Source organism: Olea europaea, chromosome 13 (assembly GCF_002742605.1).
Source record: "Olea europaea var. sylvestris chromosome 13, O_europaea_v1, whole genome shotgun sequence".
Lineage (NCBI taxonomy): Eukaryota > Viridiplantae > Streptophyta > Magnoliopsida > Lamiales > Oleaceae > Olea > Olea europaea.
Genome location: NC_036249.1, coordinates 26,036,498 through 26,049,811, shown reverse-complemented (window position 1 = coordinate 26,049,811; position 13,314 = coordinate 26,036,498). Strand labels below are relative to the sequence as shown.

Sequence of the window (13,314 nt, the reverse complement as noted above, 5' to 3'; positions counted from 1 at the left end):
TAAATAGTTAAAAAAAAAAAAAAAAAAGTCGTCATATTGAGGAATACATGGTTTTCCTCGTTGAGTAATTTTTATTTGTATTTATTAAAACAGTTTGTTAACTTTTTCTTTTAAAAGAGATTTTAAGTTATATTGTTAAAAATGAATAGCTAAATTTATTTATTTATATATTCATTTTTTTATCGACTTAATCTGGTTCAACTTATTGACCCCTATTCTTTTAGGAAATCAGGACTCGAGTCGATTTTAAGACGTTAACACTAACACATTAATGTAGTCTCAATTGCGTCAAAATGCGATGAAATTTTAGGTCCTATCTTCTAACTACATGATAATATAATAATTGTATGATTAATATCAAACAATAAACAAAACAAACCAGAATAGGATAAACATAAGATAAGAGTTAATTACATTATTAATCATTAAACTTATCGTAGATTACTATTTGCTTACTAAACAAAAATGTTATAAATTATTTGTTGGTCGATTCAAATAATCATCCATCCATCACATTGAGTAAAATTCATTACTCTAACTTGATGAAAATTGCCATGTGTCCGATGAAAATTAGAGATGAAAATTGCCATGTGTCCGATGAAAATTAGAGATGAGTAATATTTTTCATTGATCAGATAGTATTAGCGATCACTTATTTAATTAACTCAATATGATAATATCGAATGTTAATAACTTTATAATCAAATATATCTTTCAGAAGCTTTCGGTTTTTACTTTTACTTTTCGCTTTTTCTCAAACACTTAAACCTGCAATCAGGCCAGAAAGCTGGAAACTCCAATCCGATTGAAACAGTATGAAGGATCATCAGATTGTGAAAGGAGAGGAGTTTGAGAGAAAAGCTGAGAAGAAGATTAGTTGTTGGGGTTTATTTTGTTCTAAGCATGAGGATGCTGCTGATCTTTATCAAAAAGCCGCCACTTCCTTTAAACTCGCCAAATCATGTGAGCCCTTCGATTTATTGTTTGAAAATTTCAACCTTTATTGAGCATCGGGTTTGTTTTAAAATGTTAACTTTATTAAGAGGACTGGCTCATATTTTAGCTATTGGATTTCGACTAATCAAAAGCTATAAAAGGATCCAATTGCTCGTTTTAGATTTTGGGCTCAGATACTGAGTCATTGTTTTCAATGTAAAATGGCAATATTGGAGGAATAAGTTAAAGTCCTATATTTTGGTTAGTGTTTTTATCTTTAACAGACTTGGGATTTTACTTTAACAAGCTTTATCTTCTGTTGATGTAAGGAATTATGATATTTTGTTTTATTATGAATGACTTTGTTCCATAATTGAATCTGAACAGTGTTAGTAGGGAGATTGCGATTCTTGGTTCTATTCTTTTTCCTAGTGTTATTAAGTGCCTTTGCTTTGTGAAGAGTATTTGATCATCTGGATTAGTAATATAGAATGCTTAGGCTATTACTTGGCTTATGGGGAACCTCGGAATGGAGTTTTAGGCAGAAATTTGCGGAGGCATGATTCTTTAAAACTCAGTTTCATCCACACATTCTCTCATTAAAATAATTCTGAGCATAAATCCATAACTTTTCCTACTTTTTAACCAACATTCTCCAAAAATACGACTTTTCACCATAACCATTCTCAGAAAAACTACAATAAACAGGCCCTAAGCAAAGAACTTGTCTTTTTATTTACTTTTTTACGTTTTTCGAAGGGTGAAAGTGTATGATTCTGTAGTAAGCATGAACTATAGATTAACTTGATTAGAAATTGGAATTATAGTGATTGCTAGTTATGGTGAAATTCTGTTTAGATTCTTAGGATGCTAATATACTATTTTGGTGTTTCCCAGGGGATAGAGCTGCAATGGTCAATATTAAATTGGCTAACTGTAATTTGAAGGTCGGTGATTTGGCATTTTTATGGCTGTAATAGAATTGTGCATGTGATAGCAATAACTCATAACCTTTTGCAGTTGGGTATCAAGCATGAAGCAGCGCGTGCTTATATTGATGCTGCGAATTGTTACAAGAAAACGTCCCCCAAAAGTGTGTATTATCTTCATTTGATTATGATGATTATAGTTATTAAGTTTAGTACCAAAAGTATTGAGAAGTGATTTGGAAAATGTTGTTTATATCTGCTTAGAAGTTGCGAATGAAGTATATTGTTTTTGTTGGGGGTTTGCAGAGGCTTTATCATGTTTAGATCAGGCTGTGAATATGTTCTTGGAAATCAGCAGACTCAACATGGCTGCACGTTATTGCAAGGTACATTCCACATGCTATNTAGATCAGGCTGTGAATATGTTCTTGGAAATCAGCAGACTCAACATGGCTGCACGTTATTGCAAGGTACATTCCACATGCTATCGTATTATTCTTCTTCCAAAATTGAAATAGAAGTAGGCAGGGTAATATTTGACATTGCTTCCAGACTCGCATAAGAAACAAGTAGATAAAATTGCGACCAATACAAGCAGCATTATTAAGGAAGACATATTTCTAAGTTACCTTACACGTAGAAAGAAAGACATAATTATATATTTCGAACATAAGGTTTATTAAATCATTAAAGTTTTCTGCTTACCAATCTCCAATTATTTCCTCATCTTTAAATTACCGTTTCCTTCATGCCAAGAATTTTTTAGCAAATGATTTTTAAGCTTTTGTGTAGAACGTGTATAAAATCTTCTAATTATGGGATGATCCCTAACTATGGGAAGTTGTCAACTTTCCTTGATTCTTTAGGAGATTTTATCTTTCTACCATATTGGGTCTTGTTATCTTTTTTGTAAACCAACTATGTCGTGTGTATATGTGGGCAAATTGTAAATTTTAATATATGAAAAAGAAGGGTTTCTTCTTCCTACAATTTTGTCATACAATAGCATATAGTATCAAAGCCCACTAGCTTCAAACAATTCCGATCAAAATAAGACTCAAATGAGCATAAGGATTCCAAAATTAATTTTTTCAAGGGAGAATCATCTTGCTAGAGCATGTTAAAGATAAATGCCACGTCGGATAAATATAAGAACATTGACAAACGTATTAAGGTTTGGGCTATTTTTTTTTAACAAAGTTGACCTTTAAGATAGAAGTCCAAGTCTTAGTAATAAACCTTTAAACCTGTACTTGACTTGAGTTTAATGCTTATCTAGGAGATTGGCGAATTATATGAGCAGCAAAAGAACTTTGACCAAGCACTTTTGTATTTCGAGCGGTCTGCGGACCTATTTCAGGCTGTGGAAGCAACAACATCTACATATCAGTGCAGGTTGAAAGTCGCACAATTTTATGCTCAGTCAGGGAAGTAAGTGATCTCAACTGATTCTATGTCACTCTATTTTTATTTATTTATTTATTTATTTATTTATTTTCCCAAAACTTTGAATTTAAGCTTACTACTTTCCATTTATTGGATTGAACAAATTGGGAAAGATAAATTACATGTTCTTTGTGAAGTTATGCCTCTAATAGAAATGAAATATGTAAACATAATGAGCAGGATGTGGCAATTGGTAATAGTTGTGCTAACCGAACTCTAGGCGATTTGAATTCGTAAGCATGCTTGAGAGTGCTTTTTAGTAATAATAAATTGTGTGTCCTACAAAATATGTAGATAAAAATGGCCAGTAATTGTGGTCGTACGAAATGTGTAAATAAAAAGCATGTAAGGCAACTTAAATTATAGTATTGCCAAACTTGCACCATATCTATGTGGAATAAGCAAATACCTTTTGTATTCAGATATCCTCAGGCAATCGAAATATATGAAGAGATAGCACGTCACTCCCTAAACAACAATTTATTGAAGTATGGAGTTAGAGGGCATCTTCTTAATGCTGGAATTTGCCAACTTTGTAAAGGAGAAATTGTTGCGATAACCAATGCACTGGAAAAATATCAGGTATACATTCTTCTTTTATCTAGACCATTAAGTTAGTTCTCCCTGTAGTAATACTGGGAATCAACAATTTTCCATTGCTCGTGTAGGACATGGATCCTACTTTCTCAAGGACTCGGGAGTACAAACTCTTAGTTGTAAGTTTTCATTTAATGTTGGTTTGATGCATCAATTTTTAAAGATGTCATAGGGCTGCTGTTTTTTTTCACGGACTGGTGCTTTATATACTCAATTTTTAGAATAATGGTATCTAGACAATCAGTCTAAGTGGTACTATGTGATGTGTTCAATTAAATGTGGAATTATGTGACACAGTTAATTTGGCCTCTCATTTAATGTCACTTAGTACCATTTAGACTGGTATTAACATGTGCTATATAGCATAACTCTAGTTTTTATCTTCGATGCTATAAAGTTATAAACCTTGCTAATGTGATTAGAGTTCTTTTCTTTTCTTTTTTCTTTTTTTGCTTGTTAGGATTTGGCTGCTGCAGTTGACCAGGAAGATGCTGCAAAATTCACAGCTGCTGTAAAGGAGTTTGATACCATAACCCGGCTGGTAAATTATTATTTGATTTAATCTTATTATTTTTCTAGTAATTCCTTACTCCGATGTGAAAGATTATGCCTCTCTCTGAAAAGATCTCAACCACAAAACCAAATTAATGAAATCTATTGCACATCTTATGTAGGCATCAAAAAATAAGATCTTGAATCTTAAATTAATCTCCAACTAATGCAGGAGCATGGTTGAAACGGGGGTTGGACACAAGGAAGTGGACTTGGAATAGATTCCTGAACTTGATTCTAGGTGATATAAGATGGATTGCATTAGTGCCATGAGCTATAGCTTTTAGAAAGAGTGGTGGCAATACCTTATGTCACAAACACACAAACACAATAAAATAGAGAAAAAAGAACCCGAATCAAAGAAATAGGAGTGATGTTTATAAAAAGTCTGAAACCGAACTTTTTATTTTTATTATATTTCGTAAAAGTAACTTGTGTATTTTCGACTGTAAACTTGTAGCTCATGTTGTTTCCTATTTCTAAATGCCACAATACTCATTTCCTAGTCGCTTCCAGGAAACTTGGAGGACCACTCTTCTGTTGCGAGTGAAGGAAACTCTAAAAGCTAAAGAACTTGAAGAGGATGATCTGACCTGACTGGATATAACTACTGAAACTTTCTCCTCTTTACCATACAAAATAACATATGGTCGTCATCATTGTTATTATTACCGTTATTTTTGGGATTTATGGAGTTCCCTGTTTGTGAATAACTTTGATTCAGTCCATGAACTTTTTGAAATATGTATATTACTTGATTTACTTGATTTCATTTTATAATTGTAGTTCTTTCCTATTAAATTTGGGAGATATGATAGATAAAGTATTTATATAATTTTATATCCAGTGTCTGGATGTTTGATTTATTATTAAATTAACCAAAAAATGACGTTATCATTTTTTTTTTCCAATTTTCTTTATCAATTTGTTATTACATAACGCATGGTTGTTTTAGCTTCATTATGCTCTTCATTACATATTCAATTATCAATTTGAAAAGAATGGTGCTAATTTATGTGGTGCTTTAAGAACTATAACATTTTTTGGATGTTGATATTACTTTTATGCTTTCAGCAGCCCACCTCGGATTCACTTGATGCAACATCTCTGTTTCATACTTTATGCTTAGCATTAAATTACCTTCTCATCAAAATTTTAGCCTCATAAGTTGATGTGGTTGCCTTTTAGTGTTGTTGGTTACAGCTTGATGTAATACCTTGTGCTTGCCTCTACAAATGGTAATCATCCTGTCTGCATTCTAACAAGACAGAATTGGGAGCGAGATCCAGGATTGTTTAGTCACGGCCGTAAGTATAAATCATATCATGCTTTATCTACTTACCATTGAGCTCAAATATTCTTGTGCTCCGCTCCCAAATTGCACCCTGGTCAATTCCAAATTTCTTGAATCTTTTAGGAATTGGATATATTAGTGCAATAAAATATAAGTAGTTTTTCCATGCAGCATATATGCATAATCTGATCGTGCTCACTTTTTGTGGGTATGTCGATTGTTGCACAATATTTGTTATGATATTCAAGCTCTACTTACTGTTCTAATTTTTCCTTACCTTTTTTGTAATGAATGGAATAGCAAGATTTTTAGTACAGCTTTCTCCATTGTTAACCATGGTCTTCGAATTAGGCTACATATTGTGATTGTTGTAGTTCAAAGGAGAAATCAGAAACTAGGGTCAATTGTGTGGTCTAGTTGATGTAACAATCCAACCTCTGTACCCAAGCCATTATGTCATACGTACTTCTCATTATGGGAGAGCCTAGCCTATCTTACCTCTCGAAAATTTCTATCGTGTTCTCAATATTCGAATCTAAGACTTCTGCTTTATGAGAAACTTAAGTTGAATCCTCGTACCAATTAAGAAACTGTTGAATCCTAACGCCAATGGGCACATTTTTTGTGACGATCGTATCCGTGCTCAAGCCGTTATATCCTACGTGTTGTCCGTTATGGGAGAACCTAGCCTAGCTTACCTTTCATGGATTTCTATAGCGTTCCCAAGATTCGAACCCAAAACCTCTATTTTATGAGAGACTTAAATTGATTTCTGGGAATGCGATAAAAATCCATGAAGGGTGAGATGGACTAGACTCTCCCATAGCTGACAATACATTTAATATAATTGGATGGGCACAGAGATCGAGTCATTATAAAAAATGCGCACAAGTGATACCTGGATTCAGTTTAAATCTATTTTAAGACAGAGATCATGGGTTCAAACACTGGGGACGCAATATAAATCTGTGAGGGGTAAGATGTGCTTAGGTTCTTCTATAGCGAACTGTATGTAAGTTAACTATTTGGGTATAGAGGCAGGTCATTACAATTGAACTATGCACATTGATGTAATAGAACATCTTTATCATGTAAATACCTATTTCGTGATTTTTTTCATCTCAAATGGCTAAAGAGTAAGGTCAGTTAGGGCACCAATGTAGAGGATTCTCTTATTTAACACGCTGAGATTAAATAATCATATTTAGAGGTATGATGTAATATGTCCTCTTTGGATACTCCTCAATCCATTAAACATATGATCATCTTATGATACTTGGTTATGGCACACTATCATGTTACCTTTACTTTTGTCCAACAAAATGGTCTTTCTTTGTACATAGTTACTTGGTTGTCCTTAGACATACTGATGCAGCAACAATAGGAATACCCAATGGAGAATGAGAAAACCAATCAACAGAATTAAGAAATAACGGGAAGAGATGACATAATAAGAAAACAATAGAAGAGGGAGAAGAATAATGGAAGAAGAGAAGGAAAATTGCTACAAGCTACCAAACAATTTTATTCAATCGTCAATTAAATGAAATTATATGGCAAATTAAGTTTAAATAATAAAAACAAAACCCTAACTAGGATGGGCTTAGGTCAATACAAGCCCAATTATATAAATAAGAGACAAAAAAAAGTCCAACTAGAAATAAATAAAAATAGATGTTTTCGTCAACTCTCTCGGGGTGGGAGAAAATTCGACCTTGTCGAGTTGATAGATCACTATATGCAACCCCTTTCTTTCTACACTTTTCTTTGTTTCTTGTGAGCTAACAGGTTTTGGAGGTAACAAATTAAGATGAATCTTCTTTCTATTAAACACAAAGGAGAAAGGATTAGATTGACCATAGATGGTGACATCTAGATCAAACAACCAATATCGCCCCAGGATGATGTGCCCATAATCTATTGAAATGACGTCACACCATATATGACCTTTATATTTGAGGAACTAGATAGGGACTAGACAACGCTCTTTGACTCTATACGGCTAAGGATGAAGAACTGGTTTCAACCCAAGATGGAAAACAGTAGCCATTGAAACCACTTAATGCAGCTACCATTATCCACAATAATTTTACGGCCCTTATTATTGATCTTGATATAAGTGTGAATGATAGCATGACGACATCAATCATTGGCATCCTTGGGTTAGGTAAGGGTACAATGTACGACACCGACTCTAGGCGTGTTAGGAGTAAGGGGACTAGTCTGAATATAACCTAAGAAAGTTTCTTCACTATCCTCTAACTCATCAAACTCTTCCATCTTAAGTTCATAAACTTGGTCCTCTAATCGTTCGTCTACTATACCCTCACGTTCTTCCATAACTAGGGCTCGACTAGGATACTTAAAAGAAATGTAATCAAAACCTTTACAGTTGAAGCATTGCAAACAGGAAGATGCCCTTGAAACCTTCAGGACATTTACCTTTACTATCCGATACAGGGGTAGCATTAGAAGGGGAAGGCCCTAGAATAGGCTTAGGAAAAGGAGTGGATGCAGAAGAGGTGGCAGTGTGGATGTCACTACGAGTTCTATACGGTGTCCTAGTCACTAACTCCTAATCTTGAACGAAGGAGTAGGCGTGGTCATGAGTGGTGATGCTTTGAAGGACCAGCTCGCGCCTAAGATCATCCTTAGACCTTGCCTAAACCTACTCAAGGTCATGATCTCATCCTCAACGACCTGACATCTCATTCGAAACTCATCAAACTGAGTGACGTACTCAGTCACAGATCGATTGCCTGGCATAAGGGCATTCCATTGATCCAACAAGTTACCCCTGTAAGATTGGGGTAAGTACTTAACTAAAAGGCGGCGCTTCATTTCATCCCAACTCCCAACAGGGGGAGCATGACGTCTTTCTAGCAAATCCTCAACACTTTTCCAAAAGAGTTCAGCAGTGCCAATTAATTTTAGACTAGCAAATTGAACTCTTCGGTCTTTCGGGACTATGTGTGGCTGTTGACTATGATTTACGAATGGAGTGTTGAGTGGTGTACTGGCCGTGATTGTTGAGTGGCGGTGTGTAGAGGAAATCGAGATGGTGGTTGGTTGCAGTAAGGATGCGCCAGTGATTCCGACAGTGCAGGAGTGGCATCGGCGGGAGTAGTGGCAGGTTGGGTGCTAGCGGGAAGTGGCGGTGCCGATGTCGTAGAGAATTCGGCTTATGGGATATTAACAGGGTGGAAGATAGACACGAGTTGGAATTGGGTTATCGAAGATGGGTTGTGGAAGGATAATGGGCTTGGTTGGGTATTGTATATAATGGGCTAGGGTTTGCTGTTGTGATTAGGGTTTGAGTTATTGGGCTAATGTGTTGGGCTTCGTGGACATGGGTTAATTAGAGAATTGCTAGACTGAATAGAATTTGAGTTGAATTAAGATTGTAGGGCTTGGATTAGGATGTTATCTAGATAAGAGGATTGACATTGGAAAAAAGCATTTTACGAAATTTTAGGAGTACCGTAGAAAAAAATGACTCTTGATGATAAAGAATTTTTTTTCCCACTCATTTTTTTCCTCGGGTGTGAACAGTAATTTTTATTTATTTCATTATTTATTTTACTAAGAAAGAAAACTGGAAAAAAAAAATTGAAAACTGCTGCTCTTACTACAAATTGTTTCATTTGTGGTGTTCTACAAGTTTTTTGCAACACCAATAGGAATACTCAATGAAGAATGAGAAAACCAATCAACAGAAATAAGAAATCAGGGGAAGAGATGACGGAATAAGAAAATAATAGAAGAGGGAGAAGAATAATGAAAGAAAGGGAAAATTGCCACAAGCCACCAAATAATTTTATTCAATCATCAACAAAATGAAATTATATGGCAAATTAGGTTTAAATAGTAAAAACAAAACCCTAACTAGAACGGGCTTGATTTCCAACTACATAAATAAGAAACAAAAATAAAGTCCAACTGGAAATAAATAAAAATAGATGTCCTCATCACATACCACAGAAGAAGTTCTTGATGCTTATATTGAAGCGATTGAACCCGTCCGAGCAGCATTGACATCTTGCTTGCGTTGCCAAGTAATGGATGACATCATGGAGGCTTGAAGAAACATGATTGGTTCAGAGGATTTGATATGTCTGATGAATACCTAAGAGATGTACACTGGAGCAGTGGAACAAGCAAGCTATCGAAGTTGGGGCTGCAGTTTTTATTGCAGGTTCTAATATTTTACAAAATTTACTAGTCACTCAATTTTATGTTCGGCTTCAATTTCTATCTTTAACATTTGTGGCTGCATTCTTTCAGTAATCATGTGGTTGTTTGGGATTCACTATGGGGACAGAGAAAGAGGTGATGCTGAATCATCAATCCGATCACCCTCATTACCTTGCTGTGTCCCGAAGTTTTTGTAACCGGCAGCCCCTTCTGGCATGAACTCATCTCCTTGCGGCTATCAAAGCTCTGCTGATTATCCCTTCCATTAACTTGCCTAAGTGCATTAATGTTTTTGGTGTGGAATGGCCATTTTGACCCTGAAATTTTATGATGCTATTTTCATATTATGGATAAAAAGGTCATTTCACGTTGATAACTTCCTAATACCATTACAATTTTCCTTGAACTCCCGAAAGCTATTTTATGTTAAAAAATGACCTCTATCAACTCACTTGAATCTCTTCGCAATGAAGGAAAATTAGAATTTTGTTATTGCTCAAAGCATTAGATAATTGGCCATGGTGTGCTTTCCCCTAGTGGTTAACGGATCCTGGCAATTCAAAAATAAGTGCTGGAGACTGAACTATAACAAGCATTAATATGACCATGTAATTTTCCTGGACAGTGCATGGAGGCATAGGTGAAGACAGCACACTCCAGTCATTGTTGGAGGCTGAAGGAGTCCTTTATACAGGTAATACACTTCTATTGGAGCTTGTCAGAGAAAAATATATTACTTTAAATCACATTTAAGACAAGTAATGGATCAAATACCAGTTGGTCCATTTGTAAGTTACTTTTGTAAATTGACATATGCTATTGTGAATTTAAGGCCATCGCATCAAGGCTTCCAAGACATGAATGGACAAAGTTGCTGAAAATGAATGTGCTTTGACAATTTGTCATAGCATTTGTGTGTGACATATACACAAGGAAACTTTACATGCAAAGCTTAGGGCAAATAAGGTATGTGCGGAGAAGTTCGCAGAATTAATCCTTAGGTGTAATCTTCGGTCATTGGGGCTGTGCTTCCTATTTGAAGAGGCAACAATCGTGGAGTCTTCAATCATGGAGTTGCTGACATTAGGCTGCATAATATCTGTTAATTTAGAGGCGACAGTTGTGGAGTCTTCAATCATGGAGTTGCTGACATTGGAGAGCATAACATCAGTTAGTTTAACCCCACCCCTCGAGCGGTGGCAAGCAAACAGGGAGATCACAGAACTCCTAGCATTATTGTGAAAGAAACTGGAGATATCCTCGAGGATATATTTCAAAGTATGTAAAACAAATTAATAACTATATAGTTGAAGTCATAATTTATGAATTACTGGTAAATTCACCATATTTCAGCAAATAAATTATAGCTAGGGCCTTACAAGATGATGCCTGCTGCATGAAAATGTCTTGTTTAACATGGTTAATACTGGAATCGCAGGTGCAAGTGGCATCAATTAGACTCCATCACCCCTCTCTATAATAAGGTTGTGCCCTTAACTTCTACGGGAATAGTTATCCTTCTATTCTATTCTTCCTTTGTAATTCATGTAAAATTGCGAAGAAGTGCTGGAACTTAAGGTTCAAGATCCTTGATTTGGCATCAATTATGATGGGTTAACCTTCAAATTATAAATATCATTAGTTTTATTATTAGATGAGATGATATGATAATTTAGTTATTTGAATAAGAAACAAATAGTTTGACAAACATATGAAAATTTCAATCTTCTTGAGCTTTTGATATTTGAGTTTTAACAATAAGAAATAGGAGCACTGCCTATGTTCTCTTCGAAATTATTTCATGTGAGATTCTTACTTTCGTTTCTGCATATTTAGGCTAAAAGTCGGCATATTTTGAAATAATAATAGACTACTAGTTGAGCCTTTATCGTGCAATAGTTTACACCATCACGTCACAAGGTTCTTTGGGACAGCGAATGGGACTAATAGCAAACACCATGCAGTTGGAAGGATTTTCTTGTACTGATGCATTCGTTAATGTTGACAGTGGCTAGGTATGTCTGGCTAAACTCTTATCATTTGATACATTGTCCTTCGTGACACGAAAAACATAGGAATACATTGAGGTTCTTTTCTTATTTATTTTGTTCATAAGATTTTTGGGTAGGTTTTGTCAGTGACAAATTAGTATTCTTGGCGATAGGGAAAATTCTATAATGATACACATATAAGATGGTATATCGTGTGTTTTACAATGTTCGAAGGGTTACTTTACAATCTTTTGGTGAACTTTGGAAGTTGTCTTCTTCCTGTGTTGTTGCATTAGAATCAGAGGGGAAGTGACTTTACTTAAACTGCATTCTTTAAGTGGATAGAGCAAATAGTATTATTGGGAAACCATATCTTGTGATTTGAATCTTCTATGAAGTCTCGTTTTGATCCAGTTGTAAAATACTATTGATGATACTATTATTACAGGGGTTAATCATCAAATTAAATACCGTTCCTGGGATGACACCTTCCACTGTTCTAATTCATCAGATAACTATTGATATGCTTGTATATTAAATTGAGGTGCTCACTCAGTAGAATATAAATCAACTTAGAAAAGCAAAAAATCTGCAAATTCTTGTTTTATTTATATTTGGATAGTTTTAAGGTAAAAACTAATGTCGATTTTCTAACTAGAACTTGGAAATATCACTAACCATATAGATATTATTCTTTGCACAGGCAATGGGAGAGAAACCTCCCATATATCCTCAACCGTTATTTCATACACTACTTGACTTGGCCTCAGAGAGGTTTGTGCAAATTCTTGTTTTATTTATATTTGTTATTTTCTTTTCGGATGTTGTGTTTTTACTGTGTTATAAACCTTTTCCAATTAAAAAATTTACGCTTACACAAATTTTATTTCATTTTATCTCTTTGTAGTTCCGTAAAAAAATTACTATGCATATCAACTATAGAGAGCAAAGAATCTCGGAAATGTCTTTATTGCTTAGTTTCTGGCAGTAAATGGAAATTTCGGGTTTTATGGCTTTAGTTGTGTCTTGCTGATAATGGCATTGTAGGCACTAGAAGAGCCATTGTTCTTTAAGGTTGTGAGAATTCTAGGCCTTCCAACTAATTGATTGATCATAGCAATATGACACAGACGGTCTGTGTGGCGCCTATGGGTACCCCACACCAAGCATAGAGGCCTAGGCGACCCTTCCACCCACATGTTCAGCAAGCTCGCCAAGAGCACACACATGGGATTGAGAATAGGAAATGACGATAATACTGAAGTCGTCATCAGTGCATGTTAGGTAGTACAAATCAAATAGAGCTTATGGCAATCCTATCAGGCCTATGAAAATGGTCAGTTCTCTAGGTCCATGACTAGTGGCCTTCCAACTC

General features: G+C 35.1%; 1 protein-coding gene and 1 long non-coding RNA gene across 4 annotated transcripts; both read left to right on the top strand.

The window, feature by feature from the left end:
• The first annotated feature begins 680 nt into the window (after positions 1-680).
• On the top strand, positions 681-5,300 carry LOC111408038 (alpha-soluble NSF attachment protein-like). 3 transcript variants are annotated; one of them, XM_023037790.1, is made up of 10 exons: positions 681-963; positions 1,834-1,883; positions 1,957-2,029; positions 2,172-2,194; positions 2,279-2,335; positions 3,145-3,296; positions 3,734-3,893; positions 3,980-4,027; positions 4,369-4,449; positions 4,977-5,300. In XM_023037790.1, the coding sequence occupies exons 1-10, from the start codon at positions 816-818 to the stop codon at positions 5,055-5,057; spliced, it is 873 nt and encodes a 290-aa protein (XP_022893558.1). In that variant the 5' UTR covers positions 681-815; the 3' UTR covers positions 5,058-5,300. The 3 variants fall into 3 exon arrangements, 2 of the variants coding, with proteins under 2 accessions (XP_022893558.1, XP_022893557.1); XR_002705273.1 differs by lacking the exon at positions 2,279-2,335 and adding an exon at positions 4,633-4,701 and having other exon boundaries at positions 682-963; positions 2,172-2,251; positions 4,977-5,082; XM_023037789.1 differs by lacking the exon at positions 2,279-2,335 and having other exon boundaries at positions 683-963; positions 2,172-2,251; positions 4,977-5,295.
• Positions 5,301-9,300: 4,000 nt separating this feature from the next.
• Positions 9,301-11,331, top strand: LOC111408039. The gene is made up of 3 exons (XR_002705274.1): positions 9,301-9,949; positions 10,039-10,642; positions 10,781-11,331. It is a non-coding gene; the product is annotated as an uncharacterized LOC111408039 (long non-coding RNA).
• Positions 11,332-13,314: the final 1,983 nt, after the last annotated feature.

Excerpts from the sequence above, each read along its gene's own strand:
- LOC111408038 (XM_023037790.1), top strand. The coding sequence starts at position 816 with ATGAAGGATCATCAGATTGTGAAAGGAGAGGAGTTTGAGAGAAAAGCT. Across the intron at positions 4,028-4,368 it reads GGGAGTACAAACTCTTAGTT|GATTTGGCTGCTGCAGTTGA; the intron begins GTAAGTTTTCAT and ends TTTGCTTGTTAG. Across the intron at positions 4,450-4,976 it reads TTGATACCATAACCCGGCTG|GAAACTTGGAGGACCACTCT; the intron begins GTAAATTATTAT and ends AGTCGCTTCCAG.